This window comes from Doryrhamphus excisus, linkage group LG12 (genome assembly GCF_037039965.1).
Source record: "Doryrhamphus excisus strain RoL-2023G ecotype Guam linkage group LG12, RoL_Dexc_Guam_v1.1, whole genome shotgun sequence".
NCBI lineage: Eukaryota > Metazoa > Chordata > Actinopteri > Syngnathiformes > Syngnathidae > Doryrhamphus > Doryrhamphus excisus.
Window position 1 is genome coordinate 13,529,896 of NC_136368.1, and position 21,770 is coordinate 13,551,665.

Genomic DNA, 21,770 nt, shown 5'->3' on the forward strand with positions numbered 1-21,770 from the left:
TGTAAATTGCTTTAGTTGATGTTTTCCATTGTAACTTGTATGCATGTAAATGAAATAGAATTAAACCATTACCATATACACTAGAATAAGCATGTAATATAAATACCACTATGATCAAGTGGATCAAAAATTAAATCAGCATATTATTCTGATTTTGTAAAAGATCAACTATGCAGAAAAGGTGACTGGACAAAAAAAAAGATGCAAAAACAAAAAGTTGACATGTAAAAGCTTTATTGTCACATTGAGCTTGAACACAAAAACGACGACCTCCAACTTCAAAATTCACGATTCAGCAATGTCACAAGGGAGAAAAATTCAAGTCGCCGCACTCACTATCACTGATATATTTCTATTTATATACAGTAACTGAATAATTTATTAAATATCTTTATTTGGCAGAGTTTTACAAGTAAGCAGGATGAAACAAAATACAGACGGAGTTTGAAAGCAACATTGAAAAACAGCCGCCAATACTATTTTTTTTTTTTTTTAAACAACAGGTTGTGTTTGTGCGTGTACAAAATCTGCTTTTTTTCCAGGTGCACAGCCAGCTTCCAGCGAAACACTAGCAGGGAATGTTGAGGGAATGACCAGGAATATTCACACTTTGCACACATTCCTTTAATTCACATCCCCATTTTTAGTACACTTAATTAATAGCTGCATTATATTTTAGTTCTTCATAATGCATGTAGTGAGATAGCTCACAAGTAAACAAATGAGACAAATACTTTCGTTTAGGTGTACAGCCTAGAGCTGAAGCAGGACTTGCTAGCGTACTGACAGGCAGTGTGGAGCCATGCAGGTGAATACTATGTATGCAAGGCCGTGCTTATGTTATATATTACAGTGTCTCCATCTCTACCAAGGCTTGGGACCACCATTCAAGCTATGGGAGGGGAGGGGGGGTCGGGGATAAATAAGAAATGATTCAAAGTGCATCTTAAGTGGTTCTGTGCAGATGGAACCAATTGGGGAAGTTGCGGTTGTCACTCCATAAGGTGACTTATCTACGGGTAATCATCAACATTTCTGGGGGTTTTTTTCAGGTCCACTATCTGCGTCACTGGATCTTCCACAATTTGGACACATTTCGGAGTCATCACAAGGTCCATTTGGCAACTTAAAAGCCAGCAGTGTTGGCTTATTCCATAGCTTAAAAAATACTTTTTCTTATCCATGTAAACATCATCCACACTCAGAATGGGCATAGCATTAGATTCATCAGTTGGGTACATTTTGTGTGGAATTGATAAATTACTCCTCCAGGGCCTCACACAGGGATGGAAAAGAAAGACATTTATCCAAATGCCCATCCCTAAATCCACACCAAACATTTTACTAAGTTTGCACACCAAGGTAATTGTTGCTAATAAATAAAATAGAAACACGGGTGCTTGTTGATATTGCAAATCAAAGTGAGTAACAATGGAATACTTCATGGAAAGAAAACACAGATGCTTCAGTCTCTGATAATGCAAGGGTGTGGCGTTCATCAATGTGTGTGTTCTTTTCACACGTGGAAACGCCGCCGCTGAGGTGTGCTGTGCTGCTGTGGATGCAATGACATCATAGGGCTGGCAGCCACGGGGATCCCCTAGCAAAAATACACATTCTCTGCGTGTTAAATCACTACTGAGCCTCCCTCAGAACACATGGAGTGAGGTGAGCGGCTCTCCTTTTTCATTTTGGAACGGGGGGCAGCAACAGAAGCAATACTTCATGAAATAATTCCAACAGAAGCCGGAAATAATAAATAACTAAAATGTCTGTGAGTGCGCCCTCTGGTGGAAGTAAAAGGTGCCTAAGTGTGCTCCAGGAGCCAACTAAAGAGGGTCACGCGCTGACACTCCTTGCCTGACTGTAGCGCCTCGTCCTTAGGCTGCAGCTGAAGGTGGAGCTGGTTCTCTTCATAGTAACGCAGCAGGAAGTGCAGCAAGTCTCCAACCTTCCACTTCCTCTCGCGCAGCCTTTGGACCACCATTGGAAGCTGAAGCAGCACAGTAATGATTCACATTAGCAACAGCAAATAACATTTCTACCACTAGATATGAATATGATCTCAGGGAAGAACTAAATTTGAAACACTTATATGCTAGGACTACGTTAAAAAACCGTAGCATTTCAGTCTGTGGAATCAAACTATAAAATGGATTGAGAAAGGAAGTCAAACAATGCACAACGATGAGTCAATTCAATAAACAATACAAGCAGTTGATGTTTGCTAAATACAAGGATGAAGAGTCTTGAACCAGTCACGATGTGCTATATATATCACTATATTGACACTTACTATGGTACCCATTATGTCATTGGATGGTCATATCACCTCGTACTTCAGTACGAGGTGCATTATTAAAAAAAATAAAATAAAATAAAAAAACTATATTATGGAAAGCAGGAAGTGAACAAATGTAATAGTTACTGATTGTAAAAGTACCAGATGGAGGGGTAGGATTTCCTACTCCTTTTGGACATGTGGAACTGTGAACTGATTATGTGATGCATTCAATTGTAATCTGATGCATGTTCAAATGAAATAAAACCATTACCATTACTAGATGTCGCTCTTGGGTGGAAGAGGGATTGAGGCTCCAGTCCACTCGGTGGCGATAATGCATGTCAATACGCCCAGCAAGCCACTAACTTAGCACAAAGTGTTTAACATCTTTCTCTATACTGTACTTATTAGTCGTGGGGGCTTTCAGTCAAACTAGATCAATGTTTAAAATGGTTCATTACCATGAGTGTGACGGCACATACTCCTTCTCCAATGGAATGCCAACCAGGACATGTCCACGCAATGCTGCTCTTAAAGGAAAACTGTACTAAAGCATTTTTATCTCTTTGTATTTTTAGAATACACAGAAAAAAGAAAGACACATGTTCATGTCTCACATAAGAATGCATCACCTGTTGCAGCTCTCTGTCAGGACTCAGGTGGATCTGTGGGATGTCGGCCATGGAGGCCGCCGCCCACTGCAGCAGGCTCCTCAGCTGAGGGTCAAGGGTCACATGCTGAGGCCCCCTCCGAAGCTCACGGACGTCCGAGTTCAAGACAATGAGCGAAGAAGTCCTGGAAGCCTGCACCTGTATCGTGTCCACGGACAGCGTGCCTGCAGCGTGGTGGAAAAGTGGTAGGATGACAATCAAAGCTTCGCCTTCAGCTGCATTTATATTGTCTAATTCTAATTTTGTGTTATAGCTTTACAATACAGTTTCTAACTGCAGTACATGCATGACCTATGAGAGGAAGGTTGTAGGTTGTATTTGTCAGTGCACACATATGGTAGACTTTCAATTTCCTGTTCTATGGTTGTCGTATTGATCCTCTGAAGTGTCACAGGATTTGCTGACGTCTCTCCTAAGTTTTGATCAACTTCTGTGGTCTATTGTCCCCGGAAAGAACACCAACAAATTAACTTCAAGGGTACACAAACACATCACTTCACAATACAATTTGTTATGCTCCTCATTTTAACAGAACAACCAAAGTAATCTTTTAATTAAAACCCCATTTCACTTCACTCAATGTGAACCATGGCGTACATCTGAGGTTTGAACACATTTAGGAAATTAAATCATCTTCCTCCATGTTTATCTTCTCTGCAGAAATATATCTCAACATTGCTCAATTTCTTACAATTGTGATATAAAGTTTTTCCCCCAATACAAACTGTGGGTCTAGTTCCACATGAGGAAAATCTGGGCTACAGACTACTCTTGACAAAAAAAAAAAAAGACTCTTAAAAGGACACCGATCAATGTGGGGGGGGGAGCTGCACAGACACATACTACATACTCCAAATAATGAGTGGCTGTGGAGGGGACTAAGTGCAGACTATGAATGAACGTCAGTGTGGCCGACTATGGGGGTGGTAAAATCCCCCTGCTACGATGGATGACACACTCAGACAGCACGGCAGACTTGCAAAGCTAGCGAGTGTCGAGTAAGAATATGGAATGTCAACGAGTGGTGGGAGTTGGCTAGACTCAAATTAGAAGCCTGCTCATTTATCTCTGACGCTGTATGACTAATGTATGTACTGCTTGGTGTGGGGGAGTGGATTTGGAAGGAGTTTCGGGCCCCTTACCGCTGGATTCCTCTTTGACCTCTGTTTCTTTGTCCTCTGTATTGTCACTGTTGGATAAGAGATGGGAGTGTGGTTAATGATATCTTTAGGAACAAACAATCAATGCTGTAATTATAGGTTACACGCGGGGCATGATACTGGGCCTGATACCAGACAAACCAGACAAAGTTTATTACATGTATTATATCTAAACAGTGTAAACACAATAATTGCAAAAATATTTCAACAATAATATTTTATCAACAGTCTTATCTTATCAATGTCTGACAATTAAAGTTCCATTAATCAAGTTTGGGTTTTTTGGTGAAGCACTAGGCACTAAGCACTTGTGCGCTGTTCTCTGATTGGTTGTTTCACGGGCACGATACCAGAGCAGCACGCTCTGAGTGGACAGCTACGGGGGCTGATACTGGACATGGTTAAACTCTATATTTTATCAGTATCACTGCCCTGGGCTTTGACACAGTATCATTTCGGCCTTTTCCCATATCATTCATGGGCGGTTTCTAGGGTACAGGGACAATTAATACTGTAGTATGGGATAATGCTTGTTTAACATCTTATGTCAGTGCCCATCTGCTTTAAAAGTCCGATATTGGAAATCCACTTAACAATCTGTCGACTTTGCACAGGCATGAACTTCAGAAAAATATGAGCGAAGAAACACAATTCACACTTTCAACGTCCGTTCAAGCAGGCACCGCAGAATTTGGATAAAAGACCAAAAAGTGCCAAGAATACCAAGATCCGAGTGGGCTTCAGTCGTGAGGACTTCCTGACTGGCTTGACTTACCAAATCAAGTGACATCTGGATTCAGTTTAAGACAGACAGACAGCGAATACGGGTAGGGAAATTGCGGCCAGAAAAAGCTGACAAGTTAAGACTACGACGTGCGATATGTAAAAAGGAAAACAAGCGTCTTTGCGTGAGAATGTCAGATCAATTTGCCATCAGGCTGTCAGGGAGTCTGTCAACAATGTGAGAGACATTAGATTTGCTATGCAAAAACACAACATTACAACAGAGAGACACATCTACTTGTCTAATACTAGTCTTGTTTATGAAAATGATCCCAAACCCACAACCGAGAGACGCCACAATCCTCTTCTGATGAAAGTTGCCCTTTTCACCCAATACCACAATCCAAGGGTGTGAAGGTTGTTAAAAATAGCTGAACCAAATGGGGCAACACCTAAGAGCTATTTTTAAGAGACTGTGTTGTCTACCAACATCATCAAAACACCAAAGCAGGGATTCCCTTTTTAATACTGCTGATGTGCCGAGACTTGTGCCATCTACACTAAAGGGCACCACACCAAAAGTGCCGTGGGTGGCTCCTAAAGCTGTTTTTCCTCAATAATTTGTCACCAATCTCTGTCTGTCTGATGTGTCGACAGAAAAAAAAACAGTCTTTCATCGCTTTAATAATATTGTTAACCACATGCTTACTGACAGAACCTACAAGCACAGACTAGGGTTGGGTGTCATTTACATATCATCCCATGTAGGGGTGTGTATTGGCAAGAATCTAGCGATATGATACGTATCACGATACGATAAATCACAAAATATCATGATACTGTTAAGGCGATATATATATTTTTTTCTTGTAGTTAAAGATTATTTCCTGGAAAAAGTGAATTACACCAGCAATATGCACTTACTAAACACATTATTATTCGATTAGAACAGTATGTTATGCTGTATCACAAACTTTTCTTTGTAAAAACTTAGAAGTATAGCATTTGGATTAATAAAACTTAAACAGCCAGCTTTAAATTTACAAAAAAACATAAAAACAAATACATTAAATTATGTCTCAAGATCCTGCTCAAATGTTTAGATTCTATTAGCTGTGAAAAAATGCAGAGTATACAGTCCCTGACTTATCCACCATCAGAACAGTATTTTTGTGGAACAAAGTAACTAACATCAGTAAAAAAGTCATTTTAGGATGCTTGAAATAACTATTATTTAACAAAATAGTGATATCAATTTGAAAAACAAAATATCACAGTACTACTTTTGAGGTCCCAAGAACCAGATTTGGCCGACCAAATCTGGTTCTTGGGACCTTTTGAGGTTCATGACCGAAAGAATGAGATCGCGGATACAGGCGGCTGAAACGAGTTTCCTCCGTAGGGTAGCTGGACTCACCCTAAGAGATAGGGTGAGGAGCTCGGTCATCTGGGAGGGGCTCAGAGTAGAGCCGCTTCTCCTTCACATCGAGAGGAGTCAGTTGAGGTGGCTCGGGCATCTAGTCCAGATGCCCCCCGGACGCCTCCCTGGTGAGATGTTCCGGGCATGCCCAGCCGGGAAAAGGCCCCGGGGCAGACCTAGGACACGCTGGAGGGATTATGTCTCACAGCTGGCCTGGGAACACCTTGGTGTCCTCCCAGTGGAGCTGGAGGAGGTGGCCGGGGACCGGGAAGTCTGGGCTTCCCTACTAAGACTGCTGCCCCTGCGACCCGGACCCGGATAAGCGGAAGGAAAATGGATGGATGGACTTTTGAGGTATACAAAAGGACCTTCGCATTGCTTGCTAGCGGCAGGTCCTCATGGTGTCTCGCTAAGTGGACTTACAGATTTGTCGTTTTTCCCGAATACTTTATTCGGGCACGACACATTTTATAAACGGCATGGGTTTTGTCAATTTCTGCACACCCTACTTTGTGTAGAAATCCAAAATGTGTCCACGCTTCAGCCTTGTACGCCGCAGGGGCCGGTGTTATGTGCTCGCATTCTGCCATGTTGAACTGTGGACGTTTCACTCGTGAATCTCGTTCAACGTCCTTGCCTAATTGACTATGTAAGTGCTGCCACCTAACGATCAGAGGTTTAAATTAAAATCAGAAATGAACCTTTGCCGTGTCTGCACTTGAATAAATACCCTACACAGCCCATGATAAATGCATAAAAATATCAATATCATACTTTTTAAGATCGATACAGTATCATGGAACAAAGTATCGTGATATATATTGGCGAAACAATATTTTCTTACACCCCTAATCCCATACCGGTGCCAAATCTGTAGTTTTGAAACAGTGCCCAAACTGGTACTTTAAAAAATAAAAACATTGAAACTGTGAAAAATAACACAAACACCCATAATAATAATTCCTGCAGTGGCTCCTGTTAGTTGTAAGTGTCTATGCTAGGGTCAAATAACTGCCACCACAAAGCTAGCTTGGGTGAGCTTATTTCTGAAAATCTCTGGTTATTTTGATGCTTTTTCATGTATGCCCTCATACTTAATACTGACATGCTTTTTTGTGTCATCCCCAGTTCTTACTAATATTTTGGAATCTTGACTGACCTGTCTGAGGGAGAGGACGACATGTGATCTTCGAACGGCTCCCCCTCCAAGCCCAGACTGCTCCAGCTACTACTGTTCCCATTGCTGCTGGGAAGAGACGAGACAGGTAATGTACCATCATCAGACACACAGTTGTCAATTAAAGTATAGCTCTCTTTTGTGGTTACGAGTCAAAGTCCTGATGGGAACTTGTTCCCCAAGTCCATCTCCAAAAGCCTTTGAGGATGTATTTTATTTTTCTTATTTCATCTGCTGAGCGGAAACAGTCGCAACAGGCTTTTAGAAGGGAGTCTAATGAATTACACATGGTGCTGGACTTTGTTCCTGCAGAAACAGTGCCTGAAGAGACCAAAGCACTGCGAGACACACCTTTAAAAAATATTATGATACATTAACCCGGCGGCCTCAATGGTCAAAAATGAGGGGCTGAAGACTTTCTGTTCCTACGGTATCTTGAGAAAGGATCTCATTGTCAGGTTTGCTTCCGCAGAGGATACCCCTACTTTGACGGAAATGTCAACAGCAAAAATTTTCTGGCAGCTTGTGTGAGAACATCTCAAAAGACGGATCCCATTGTCTCTTTGGAATTTACATTCATCGCAGTATACCATTTAAGAGCATATTTTCCTATGTGGTGCCTAATGAAGGGGATCTGCACTTTATTTGGAATTTTGCCCATTATTCACAATCCTTATGTGCATTATTCTGTGCATTACTAACGCCAGAAAATCAGAAAATGAGTTGATATGAGCTAGCTAACAATGTACGTCATTGAGACACACCTATTTTGACGCTTAAGCCCAAACAAAAAAAAAATAACAGTGTTCTATTTCCATAACTGACCTGTATATTAACCGAGCTAACATAAACAAGTATATTTCTGCTGGAGTAACACAAAGTTTCGCTATAGGTGTTGTGACGTCTTAGCATCACTCACAATGCCTCAGGCTACTCCCTAGCAACCGTACCTAATGGTGCTAGTTATGTGTTGTAATTGAAAAGTTAAGGCCAGGTTATTAATCATGCCTTGCATGTGTATTTTTGAAGGTTGTGGCAATAAGACAAAAAGTTTGTTAACTTTGAGATTCCATATGCTACCAAAAAAACAAAAAGACAATGAAGCAGTGGATACACCGGCTCATCGTTATATTGCAACATCGCTACAAAGACTCTGCAAGTTGCTCATTAGTTTTTTTTTTCCCCCTGAGGACTATTTTTACCCTACCGCAGCTCAACAGGTACCTCAACAGGTACAGTCTCAAGTACCTGTTGTGTGTGTGTGTGTGTGTGTGTTTCACTATACCCTGATCTGCCTAGCACAAAGCGACATTATTCTCTCCTCTGGGGAGGGGGGGTTGTCTTATCTTGTTGACGGAAGTAGCCAAGCAAAATATCCTCCAAATATGTGGTGGCATTCTGTGCTGAAAAATGCCCCCTTCAATGGCTTTTGCTCGATTGCATGGTTACGTTTGGCTTGCAGGGCTTCGCGGTGCATTGAAAATACAATACAAAACAATACAATACAAGCAGTTGATGTTTGCTAAATACAAGGATAAAAAGTCTTGAACCAGTCATGATGTGCTATATATATCACTATATTGACAATTACTATGGTACACATGTCATTGTATGGTTATATCACCTCGTACTTCAGTACGAGGTACATTATTTAAGAAAATAAAAATAAAAAAACTTAACTGTATTATGGAAAGCAGGAAGTGAACAAATGTAACAGTTACTGATTGTAAAAGTACCAGATGGAGGGGTAGGATTTAATAAGCTTTGCTTCTTCCTACTCCTTTTGGACATGTGGAACTGTGAACTGATTATGGGATGCATGTTCAAATGAAATAAAACCATTTCCAAAAAATACACTATTCCTATTAAGTCAACACTATGATACAGTAGAAATCCAAATGCCAAGTGAGGGAGGCTTTCAGCTTAAGCGTTGCAAATTCTGATCCGTGTGTAACATCTCCCGCTGTAATACATCATTTGGGACTATACCTGTCACTGAGGTGGAGGAAGCTGCTGTTGTCATCCTCAAAGCTCAGGTTGGACCAGCTGCCCAGACTGTCATCTCCAACACTTAACTGCTGTGACACAGTGGACTCAGTTGCTTCCCTGCCTGGAGAGCTTCATGTAAACATGGAGTCCGAGTTAATCACTTTGCTTGCAGTGATGATGTTATGTCAATTTGAGTAAAATTTAATCTATGATCTATACCTGACACTAGCCGCCTGGCAGGTGTTAAGGGCGGAGATCATGATTTCAGCAGTCAGGCTCTCGGCGTAGCTGGTTCCATCATGGCCTATACCGCTGTCTGCATTGAGGCTGGTGTTGCTTAACTCACGTTTTGCGTTCTCCATCGCCATGGACACCATCTCCTCTGCAAACGCTGACCTGTTCTCCAAGTCAATATGAATTTTGGGAATCTCCAGACCTGGAAGGCGTTCAGTCTTTGTCTGACACTCTTGGCCCTTTCTCCTCTGGAATACGGACTGGCTGTGGTGTCTGCTAAGTTTGGTGCAGTGTGGACACTCAAGAGCCTGACAATAACGACATGTCCTCTCTCCCTGGACATGATCCAACACTGTCCCCTCAGACAACCTCTGGGTGTGAGAGTGTCTACCCTGGCCTTGAGCCCTCTGCTGATCCCGGGATGAATGTCCCACTGAAGCCATGCTCATCTTCAGAGTGTCATCAACTATTTTCCTGGCATAATGCTCAATAACCTGCATCATCCTACCACTGCGGCCTCCATCAAACAAACTTCCTGTGCTGTGGTAATGCCTACCCTTACTCTCCTTGGACAACAGGGGGCAGGAGAAAGAGTTCCTAATGAGGTTCTCCGCCATGTTTTCAAGTTTAGATTTCTTATAAAGACAAGAGTCGGTGAGGGACTTGGGGAGGCGTGGAGAGGAAAGACGGAGCTTACGTGTGACATCGCAAGTGATATTGAATGCTAAGGATTCTGCAAAATTCATCAAATCAATGCAATTTCTCTGGCCTGGTTTCTCTCTGTAATGCTGTTCATCTTCACATGTTGGACAAACTGCTGACTCCACTTTGTCCTCACTACCTGATGCCTTCCATTCATCCGGTAAGGACTTTGAGGGACGGAGGCGGGCACTCGAGGATCTCTGTTTTATCTTGCGACTAGCATGAGATAAGCCTTGTTTAATGGAACGGTAGGCCAGGCGACTGGCATACTGATCAAGAACAAGCTCCCTACCGCCTCCCTCTTTTTTTAGAACCCTAATGAGATAGCCAGCATATTCATCTGTCACACTCTCACAACTGGGATACTCAGAGGACAATCCAGAACTGGTACTTGACGTGGAGGTCGGCGAGCGGAAAACAGAGGCTTGGCGCTCGTTGGACAATTGCTCAGCCACCCTCTCCAACCTCCAGTCTCTGTTTTGATCCGAGTGGTGTTGGTGGTGATGCAAACATTCCAAGCTAGACCAGTCCACACTTCTTCTGTGAGCCCTGAGATGGGAGCACTGCTGGACAGAGTTCACCAGCCTCTTCACATCATTGATAACTTCTCCCGCCACTTCCCCTGCGTACACCCATAAGGTGTTCAAGGTCTGCTCTGAGAAATGAGCCACACTGTCCCGCCTTCTCTCATCAACCCCGGCTACTTCTCCTTCCTCGTCGTAGATTCCCACCGTGTCCATCTCTGTCGCCATTGAAACAATATGACAAGCCAACTGCTCAGCATAATGGAGGGCTTCTTTGTTTGAGAGTCTGCGAGAAGACAACTGGTTGGGTTCCTGTGGGCGACCTTCTGACTCAACAGATTTGTTTGCGCAGTCTTCTTCCTCCTCTTCATCCTCATCACCACCTGCCTCTTCGGATAGAGACCTCATCAGTTTCAACATAAACTCGGTCTTGTCTGCCTCTGGACTGCTGTCCGTCGGACCCGGGCCAGGTTCAGGGTGATAGTGGGGAGTTGGAGGAGGAGTAGCTGGGGAAAATTCTTTGGCCAATTTGCTTTTTAGTTTCTTGGAGAACTGTTTTATCTGTTTTTCCTTGGATACCTCACTGGGTTGCTGAGGAGTAGATGGAGGAGTCCCAGGTGTCCGAATAGATTTTTGGCCAGATGTTGCAGTTGTGTCATCACCTGACACAGATGTCTTTCTTTGTCCACCCATCACCGCGTTTGGCACATCAAGAGTGTCCCTTTGACTTGCGACTGTCTTTCCAAAAAAACCTGTGCATTGATCAAAACTCTTCTTCATTTTAGAAGAGCTTACTAGCTCACAGGCCTCAGTCACTATCATATTTACCATGTTGCCGGAAAAGTTTTGGAAAGGTGATATTCCAAGGGAGCAGCCTTTTCCACTAGTAGATGTTTGAGTTTCGTAGCTGTAAAAAGGAGTTTGTGAACATGTAGTGGTGTCTGAGGGAAATACTGTTACTCGAGGGTTGGACTGCGAGGTAGCTGTTGAGCTGGAACCATGCTGGTCTTCAGGATTCTTTAGATGGGAGATGGCTTGGCCTGCTTGAGGCACAGGGATACAGCTAGCCATGCCTGAAACTGTAAAAAGAGCTTTCTTCACTGTGCAGGTGGCATTCTCTGCTGAGGTGCCTGGAACAGCAGCAGCTAAGCTGGCGTCGGAAAGCTGCTGGTTAGCAAATGTGCTGCAGGTTTTAGTGCCCGTATTTTCTGCACTAACATAACAAATGTTGTCTTGAGAAACACTGATAGCGGCTTGGCTAGTGAAGGCAACGTCAGTCTGAGAAAGCTCGATGAAGGCCTCCTGGATGACAGACTCAGACAAGTCAGAAGCGTAAGAAGAAACCACCTCTTCTTCTTCCTCCTCTTCTTCTTCCTGCAGTTGCCCGTGGGTGAAGGACCAATCACTGGGGGTAAGAGGTGTTGACGGGTGAGAGAACTGACACACTTCCATAATACCTTCAAACACCAATTCTTCAGCTAAATCTGCCGCAAAGCGTGTCACTGTGCTGTGAAAAATTTGCTTTTTCACAGTCAAGAACTCTTTCAGTGCACCAGATACCGCTTCCCCGACAAGGAAGCTTGCTAATCCATTCACCGCTCGTTCCTTCAGCACATAGGCCTGCCGCATGCCAATCTCATGGAATGCCATCTGAAACACAGAGGAAGTGAGTCTCGCTGCTAGCTGACACAAAGTGGTGGTGCAAGTAGATACGCCTTTTTGGAGGTCCCTCAAAGCGCTGCCGAGGCTCATTTCGACAAGGTCGGCAGCAAACCTCTGAATACCATCTTTCAAAGACTGGGATGTCTTCTGGAGCTTGGCCACTGTTACGGTCTCCTGGATTTCGGACAGCTTCATCAGGTAGCCTGAGGAGTTGGTGAATTCTTTGTGGCAGACGCAGCTGAGATTCTTGTTGTCATTGATATCTAAAGCAGACTGGTAGCCACACACGGACCGCAGAATTTCTTTCGAGAGACTGCTGGCAAAGTCAGAGTAGGTCTTATACAAGGAGCAGAGATCGTGAGGTTTCCGTAACTCTGTGATGTCGCTGTCATCATCATCTTTCTTCCAAAAGTATTCCAATGTGCCATTTGAGTCTATCAGGGGACTAAATGCAGAGGAGCTGACGGGACTGAAGAGAGGGCCACCGTTATCCTCAGAAGGACTCTGCAATGGTCGAGGGGATTCAGGCACCTCTGAATGAGGTCCGTAGGGAGATCCAGGTTTAAGGGGAGTGGGCTTTTTGACATTGGCCGGAAGAATAGGTTGGTCAAAACAGTGCGGGTTCATGCCCTTTGTCGAACAACCTCTCGAAACATATTTGGATGCCGAGCCACCGGTGCTCGAATCTGTGGTTTTCGTTTGTGTGCTTAGAGCACTGACTGCATCCATAGGCAGCGTGAGAGTGCCACTCTCTGCGCTTAGCTCATCTAAGTCATCAAACTGGTCAAAACTGTCAAAAAATTCACTGACTTCAGAGTCAGAGTCTTCCACTCGGTCTCTGGGACCTCCTGGCACCTGAGGGATATCCAACTTAGCCAGCATGCTCTTCTGGTAGCCCACTTCATCCAGGAAAATGATAGGGCTTGGGCTGGAGCCGTCGGATTCTTCTGATTCACTAACTTGAACTGTGGGTGAGAATAGATGAGCTCGTGGAGTGCAGTAAGTCCACTGGGACTCCATACCTGAAGACCTTTGGACTGTAACAGAAACATCTGGCCCTAGCTTGTGTTTGGCTGAATGCTTCTTTGAAGACGAGCTTGTGATTACATGTGAGCCTGATAGATCCTTTCGTTTCTTGTGAGCCGGGACGGTCTGTGATGCCACGTCGCGCCTTTTGAAAGGCAAATAGGAAGCTTCAGTTGTCCGTTGTAGTCATAGGAAGAAAAAGAAAATAGTGTCAAAAATATGACCTAATTACTGCAGTTGCCTGTAATATAATACAGTGAATTCTCGTTATATCGATATTCTCGGGAGTCGGAAAAAATACAGATATAACCGGACTATCCATATATCCGATCCTGCACCGAACTGCATTAAAAGTGGCCAATAATGCAATCGACATTGTTCTATTGTATAGAACAATGTCGAGCAGCTTAAATCAATCTTTGCTTAAGGATTTCAATACCAAAAAAGAACACGGCGAACGGCTGCTTCCAGTCAACTTTATTTTTCACACTTCCACCACCAGAGCACAGCACACACACCGATTCCCGCACTTCCTGGTTCACAGGTCATGCTCAACCCGCCCCACATAGCTGGACACATGCCTACAACAGAAGAACCAACTGCGTTCGTGGTTTCTCTCGTGTGTATAGATTCTATACAGGCATGTGTTTGGCCAGCTATGTGGGGCGGGTTGAGCATGACCTGTGAACCAGGAAGTGTGGGAATCGGTGTGTGTGCTGCGCTCTGGTGGTGGAAGTGAGAAAAATAAAGTTGACTGGAAGCAGCCGTTCGCCGTGTTCTTTTTTGGTATTGAAATCCTTAAGCAAAGATTGATTTAAGCTGCTTTTGTATCGATATAAGCAGACCAAATTGGCTGGCGGGAGATGAAAAGGACATCGTAGTAACCGGATTATCATAATAACCGGGTATCGTACTAACGGAACTAATTATATCACAAAAGACTAGAAATTTGCCGGGAAATGAAAATAGTATCGTAATAAGTAGTAATTCGTTATAACCGATATCGATATAACGAGACTTTACTGTATATTGTTGACCCAATACCTAATACAATTTCAATTGATGTGTAACTAACGAGCAAATTTCCTCAAATAGTGGCTTCCACCCAATCAGTCCAGGGTGTACCCCCTACTAGAGGTCTACACGGCTGTGCTTTTCCTTGGCCACCCCGCCCCACAGCCGTGGCACAACAGCCGTGGTGAGATTTGAGCGGCCAGCCGTCAGCCGGCCGAACAAGCGCAAAAATTAAATTACCTCTTTTCAGCTCAAGATAGCATAAATTGTGTGAAAAAGATGATATAAGGGAGGATTATGGACAATATAGGTGACCTTTCAAGAAACAAATGAAGCTATCAATATTAAAGATCATTTTTACAATTCCAGAAGGTGCACCTCAAGTGTCTTCTGCAGCAGTGGCTTGTGCAAAAGTTCTATGCATGTTGCAATGTTGAATGTTATATTAAATGGTGAAATGTTAAGATAGTCACTGATTTTTATTATCTACACAAATTTATAAACCATAATTCAATGCACTAAGACATTTGTAAAGAACTATCGCGGAAAGCAAAAAGTCTCGAGTTTTCCATAGCCATGGCCATGTGCTTGAGATTTCTTCAGCCTGCCCCGCCCCGTTAACCGAGGAGTCCAGCCGGCTGTGGGGCCAGCCGCTCCGTGTAGACCTCTACCCCCCACGTTCCAAAAAGTCAGCTTGGATTGGCTCCAGTTCAGCCGCGATACTAGTGAGGATAAGCGGCATAGAAGATGCACTTCCTGCAGAGCACACATGGCATCTGTACAGCTTGCAAATACCTACAACGTATTAAAGTTAAGATTAAGATATATTTCTAATTATTATGACGCATTTCTGGATAAAAATGTATAATATTACAAATGTGCATTCAACGTTAACATTCATTATCCATAATTTAAATGAATGAATACATGTCTCTTTTCTGTGTGTTCTAAAGATAAATATGCCACTTTATGAGGAAATCATAAAAAAATACAGTATATATGTGTAAAGAGTGCTTAAAAATATGTACAATAAAAAAGTAAACCTTGAACCATACAGGGATTGTTGTCTCCGATGTCGTCCTCTTCCAGGTGCTCCAGGGCGGTGACAAAGTCATCTTCGATGGATGAGACAGACCGATTGGTGTCGTCCTCTTCCAGTTGTCTCACCTCAGCGTTGCCCCTCTGGACACTTTGCAGCTCCAGAGCGTAGCGGACGCCAGCCATGTAACAGCCAAGCAAGCCCACCAACGAGGTAATGCTGGCCGGAGGGTGCATGCCAGGGCTGGGGTTGTGCCGCAGCACACACACTGCCTTTAACCAGCTCTGTAATCGAACACATAAACTCTATGTAAGGGAGTATTAACTCTTAAAATTCTTCTTTGACAGAATTTAGCGTTAAAGAACCCATTTTACATTTGCTCTGGTAAAACCAGAGTGTGAACCCAACCAGAGTTGCCACCTGTTGAGTTGTTTTAAAGTGCAGTAATGCAGAGCTGCAACCTACTTGAGGCCAAGTGTCCTTGTGCTCGGTCAGCTTGCGGGAGTCTTTGAGCAGCAGGACTTCGTCATTCCTCAGAACGTGAACATGGAAAGTCCGAAGCAGCTCACACAGCCCCGCCGGGAGCGATGACAACGCCTAAGGAGGATGGAATACATAGTGCCACTTTATGTTAATACTTAGTTTAGCCAAACCTGTGTCAGCCAGGGACAAATGGAGACAAAATGTAAATATACCAGATCCACGGCATCATCTCCTTCACACCGACCAGGCAAGCCAACAAAATGAATCTGAAAGAGGACAAAGTGATCAATATCATGTCTTGTTTTGAAGGGGTTATCGTTTGTTGTGTGTGTGTGTGTGTGTGTGACTCACTTCAGTCAGTCTTCTGGCGTCTCTGGACGGGAATTCCAGGTTGATGCTGCAAAGCTCCTTTTGGCTCCGAAAGAGGCTCTTGACAAACTGCTGCCCATTGTCCCGAATAGTCTGAAAACGTGACAGTAAAGGAAAGTAAAGATTTTTTTCAAGGCAATTTTTACTTAGGCTGCGAGTGGTTAGCCTCACAGCTAGGAGACCCGAGTTCAATTTCACCCCCTGCCATCTCTGTGTGGAGTTTGCATGTTCTCCCTGTGCATGCGTGGGTTTTCTCCGGGTACTCCAAATTGTCCATAGGTATGAAGCGCACAGACCTCACAGCTAGGAGGTTCAATTCCACCCTCGGCCATCTCTGTGTGGAGTGTGCATTTTCTCCCCGTGCATGCGTGGGTTTTCTCTGGGTACTCCGGTTTACTCCCACATTCCAAAAACATGCTAGGTTAATTGGCAACTCCAAATTGTCCATAGGTATGAATGTGAGTGTGAATGGTTGTTTGTCTATATGTGCCCTGTGATTGGCTGGCGACCAGTCCAGGGTGTACCCCGCATCTCGCCCGAAGACAGCTTAGATAGGCTCCAGCACACCCGCGACCCTCGTAAGGATAAGCGGTAGAAAATGAATGATTGAATAAATGAATTAATTAATGAATTTTTATTTATCAGTAAAAAAATATACAAGTGACCTAGTTTATAGTTCCAAGTGTGTACAGGGATACAAACCCCCCCCCAAAAACAAAAAAAACAAACCAGTCGAGGACAATGAAGATGCTTTTAAAAGTAAACATGACCAATTTCGAGGTATGATGCTACATACACTGTTAACAATATTGCTATATTCAAATTTTAAAGGGGGTGTCTTAAGAATAATCCACTATTTGGGCCTGATTCAATCTCGCCGTCCAATCAGATGAAAAAGTCATGTAATCCAAATTGTTCCATTCCGACTACATGGGGGTGCCCATGGCTGCTGCTGAGCATACATTTTTACATAGAATATGTTAGTTTTTGTTACGCATATGGAGGTCTATTTTGATGAGCGAATAAAGAACGGAAAATGACGTGCAAGTTTAGCTTTAAAGAGCTGTACTTAATAAACAATAATAAAATCATCTGCTGCTGTTGCACAATCCAAAGGAGTTGAGGTGAGCGCCAGGACGACTGTCAACATCTGACTTATTGGCTCATAGTGGGTAAAAAAAAAAATCACAAGTTATCAGAAGTATTTTGATAAGGTTATCACCTTGTCAGCAGCGTCTTACATATCACACAACAACCAACAAGGCGTATCATTTAAAACACGTACGCCAATGTCTTTTTATACCCCGATTGTGGCTTTTAGTCCAATACATTGCGTGGCTAACAGAGTTTTGGAAAGTTGTTTTTCAAGATACATTATTCCTATTTTATGTGCATTTCTGATGTTGATATGTTCACTCACGGACAGAGACTGTTTTTCAGTTTTGTTTGTCTTTACAAACGTAACAATAATTATCACAGATATAACCATCAAAAAAGTGATATATAATAACAACAACACAACATGAGTCGTTCAAGACTCTTCTTCCTTGTATTTTGCAAACAACTGCTTGGATTCTTCTTGAGTTTGCTCAGCCTTGTGCATTTTTGAGTTCAACAACAATAATAACCTAATTTCCCGCATTTAGCTGCCTGTTCAGTCTTTCTGTTTACTTCTCCGACAATGTACAAACGGAAAAGTAGCAAAAAAAGGTTTACTCGAATAGACTGGACATTTCTGTGATGTTTGATTGAGTATGCTACCAGCTGATTATCATAACTGACTTGAAGTTTATCGCCATCATTTAATCGCTCAGTCATGCTGTAACCTCTGCAAACTAACCTCTTTTCTGACGCAGGCCCTGGACCTTACTGGTGCTCCTCTGATACGTGCACAAGCATCCATGGCGACCTTGCACAGTGGTCGCTCACCTGCAAACAGAGAGTGACTATTTGGGGAAGAAAAGACAGCAGTGATATGGACCAAATATTTTAATGGGGACCTATTATGCTCATTTTCAACCCTTTGTATTAAGTAGTGTTTTCCTATAGAGCAGCTATACACAATAACCCACACAGTACATTTTTTTATTTTGCAGAATCTGCACCTATTCCAGTTCTATTTCCTTTAATTTGTGCTTCCTGCCAAAACTGTTAATTTGTTCCACCCACTGCCCGACTCTGGGCATGTCCATTCAGCTGTGATTGGTCATGTGCCCAAAATGCTGCCCAAGTATGAACCATATAAGGAAGTCCACCCCTCTGTGACATCACAAAGGAGCAGTTTTACCACGCCTTTTTAAAACCGAGCGTTTTGAGCCATCCCAATTTGGGCTCACTTCCAAATGCGCAAACTTCATTATCTGAAACTTTGGCATCATTTAACACGAGAATACAACATTCTAACTAAATTTATAGGTCAGAAAAGTGAAAAAAGCAGAAGAGGTCCCCTTTAAAAAGAGGGCGTACACACCCCATTGATATGGACTAATTATTAGCCTGCTTTGTTGTTCTTAGTGGCACCATGAAAGGTCATACAAGTGTGAATTTTACATAATTATGTAGTGCAAATACCCTTTTTATGCTAAATAGTTGTGATGCATCAAAGCAATCCTTTGACTACTTAATGACGTGCACCGCGTTTATCGGGCTGACTGCAAAGCTACATCATTTAAAATGTTTCTTACATGGAGACGAAGATGCCTTATCTTAAAACATGTAGAGAAAGAAGTGCGAATTTTGCAGCCTGTGGCCTTACAGGGAGCCTCAGTGTGGATGCTGATGTTGACACTACGGCTACGATGGTTGACATTAACCAGGCATTGGTAAATAGTTGCCATTATTAAGACAAACGTGTTACAAACAAAAAGTTACACTAAAATAAATTAGATAATTGAAGTAATAATACAGAGGAACAGGGCCACGGTGCTAGTTGACAGTGAGGCTGTCAATCAAGGAAGCTAGCAACGTTACCAGGCCGCAGTCAACTAGCGCCTTGATGTCACTTCACAGCCACAGCTCGCGACCAGCAAGCAGGTTGACATCAACATAGTTATTGGTTAAAGGACCGCTTAATACATCATAATGATTCATATGACCCGATTTAAGATGTAGTTTACCTGTACTGTGCTCCGTGGTGACGATGTTATTAGACTCCAGCAGCGCCAACACAAACCGCTGTGATGCGTCCGCGAACCACAAAGAGTCGGAATTTTCAACACTCTTTCCGACACGAACGAAGAGATTAGTTAATTCTCTCACGTCGGTCGCCACTTCGACATCAATAAATTTATTCTATCGCTACAAAAAGGCACGAACTAAAACTTTATTACGAATTAGAAACGCAACACGGCGTTTTCTCATTAGACTCGCCCTGGAATTCAAGCGGCACTCCATTTTACTGACTCCAATAATGCATCATAACTCCCCATTCTCTATGAGAAAACAAGAGCGTCCGAGGCATCACCAATCGAAGACCGATAAGATTAAATCACAGCACTGAAACTGCTCAATAACAAAATGTGACCTTTCGGCTGTTAAATGGCACATTTAAAGTAAAACTTGACTTCCAACTTATTCCTCATAATTTTATGGCGTTATTTTTGTAACAATAGAACTTTTTTCTCTCATGACTTTATCCTTGCAACCTTCAGACTCGTTTGTTGTTATGCTGCAGTTGCTCCACGACAGCATTCTAGTTTTATCTTGTTTTTTTCCAGCTGTTTCACTTGCTTCCAAAGTGTTGCTCTTTTTACATATCTCGTTGATATGGCCTTTTTTCCCCTCTGCGTTGCTGTGTTGCTGCTATTGGAACATTAATGAATTCGAAATTATCAATAAAGTTGTATCTTTCAATTTTATTCTCGTGGGCTACCTTATTTTTTGCAACCTCAGATAAAGGTAACTTATGTTGTTGTAGATGTTACCGATGCTGTAGAAAATGCTAAAATGCTAAAGCTACTTACCATTGAGAAGACGTCTTGAAGTAACCTCTTTTGTTGAGAAACTTTGAACTGTCCAGTCTCTTCTTCCAAATCGGAATTGGAGATCCAACATATATGGCTGTATGTTAAAAGCTGACAGATTAAAACAGGGGTCTAAAACATGCGGCCCGCGGGCCAAATGCGGCCCGCAGGACACTAGTTTGAGGCCCCCGCCTTGATATGAAAGTTTAATGTTCGTGTGGCCCGCGCAAGTTTGATATGGATGCTGTATGGTATCATGTACCCAGAAAAAATTATTACGTTTGACTAATGTTCATGTTAAAGGTTAAATAACTGTTAATAGTTATCCTCCCTACCCGTGTGGAAGTGGTAAGTTTTTGGCTATTTAAGTTTAAAGGAAATAACTTGAAGGCTACCGTTTAGGTCGCTAGCTCTCTAGTTTGCGAGTTAGCATGTGTCTCAAGACCCTGCAGTTGCGCGATATGTTGTAAATAAAAAGAGTATAAATGTGACTATAGTCGTGTTTTGTCATGTCTACAGGGCTCTAATAATGCTTTGTTAATTTTAATCTGAAAAAAATAATTTTTCTACCTACCAACTATATGTGGTTTCTTAAGTTTTTATTATTTGCTGTATTATTATTATTATTATTATATTTATTTATTTATTACTGATTGATTTCCTTTATTCTTGATTTGTTTATTTATTTTTTATCTTATTTTGTGCAGAAAAATAAAAATGAAGATATTTGAGAACAGTGGAATGTTTTATCAGAGCTTTTATTGTAGAAAATCGGAACCAAAGCACTGAAAAAGTTTGTATATTTTTCTGTTTTTAATAAATGCGTTTTGTTGTTTTTTGGAAAACCTGATGCGGCCCAGCCTTGCCCAGACCCTAGCTCCAGTGGCCCCCAGGTAAATTGAGCTTGAGACCCCTGGTTTAAAAGATACATTGCTGTATAATCAACTCCTATAAAGTTGGGTTTGCAGCTGGCGGCCCAACACCGGAAGTCCTCCGAAGCACATGGGAGTGTGACCAACTACAGTGGAGTGTATTATATAGGCTCATCTCAACATCTTGATGATCCCCTTTGGGAAATACTCTGATCTAACCAGTCTGGCCAGTGTTGCTGCACAGGTCACTCCCTCAGCCTTAAGAGCCGGGTCGAACGCTGGGTCTGGCCTGTGAAGCAGGCGTGTTACACAATTTCACACAGCACATGAATTGTATTGTGCTGAATGGTCAGCATGTGACCATGTTGAAAACCAAAACAAAATGCGACTGCCTCTAAAGTCACATCCTGTCAGTTCATGAAGTCTTTAGGGTGCACATTCAGAGTCAAGCATCACATG

The 21,770-nt window shown here is 42.7% G+C and overlaps 1 protein-coding gene across 4 annotated transcripts; it reads right to left on the bottom strand.

Moving 5' to 3' along the window:
* Nucleotides 1-217: 217 nt before the first annotated feature.
* On the bottom strand, nt 218-20,511 carry akap11 (A kinase (PRKA) anchor protein 11). 4 transcript variants are annotated; one of them, XM_058082575.2, is made up of 13 exons: nt 19,594-19,883; nt 18,318-18,406; nt 16,460-16,570; nt 16,321-16,374; nt 16,091-16,222; nt 15,642-15,909; nt 13,569-13,739; nt 9,644-13,511; nt 9,425-9,553; nt 7,418-7,501; nt 4,098-4,144; nt 2,917-3,119; nt 218-1,993 (listed from the first exon to the last, which is right to left on the bottom strand). In XM_058082575.2, exons 2-13 carry the CDS (start codon nt 18,378-18,380, stop codon nt 1,808-1,810), a joined length of 5,316 nt encoding a protein of 1,771 aa, XP_057938558.2. In that variant the 5' UTR covers nt 18,381-18,406; nt 19,594-19,883; the 3' UTR covers nt 218-1,807. The 4 variants fall into 4 exon arrangements, with proteins under 4 accessions (XP_057938558.2, XP_057938557.2, XP_057938555.2 ...); XM_058082574.2 differs by lacking the exon at nt 19,594-19,883 and adding an exon at nt 20,440-20,511 and having other exon boundaries at nt 9,644-13,739; XM_058082572.2 differs by having other exon boundaries at nt 9,644-13,739.
* Between the last annotated feature and the right edge of the window lie 1,259 nt (nt 20,512-21,770).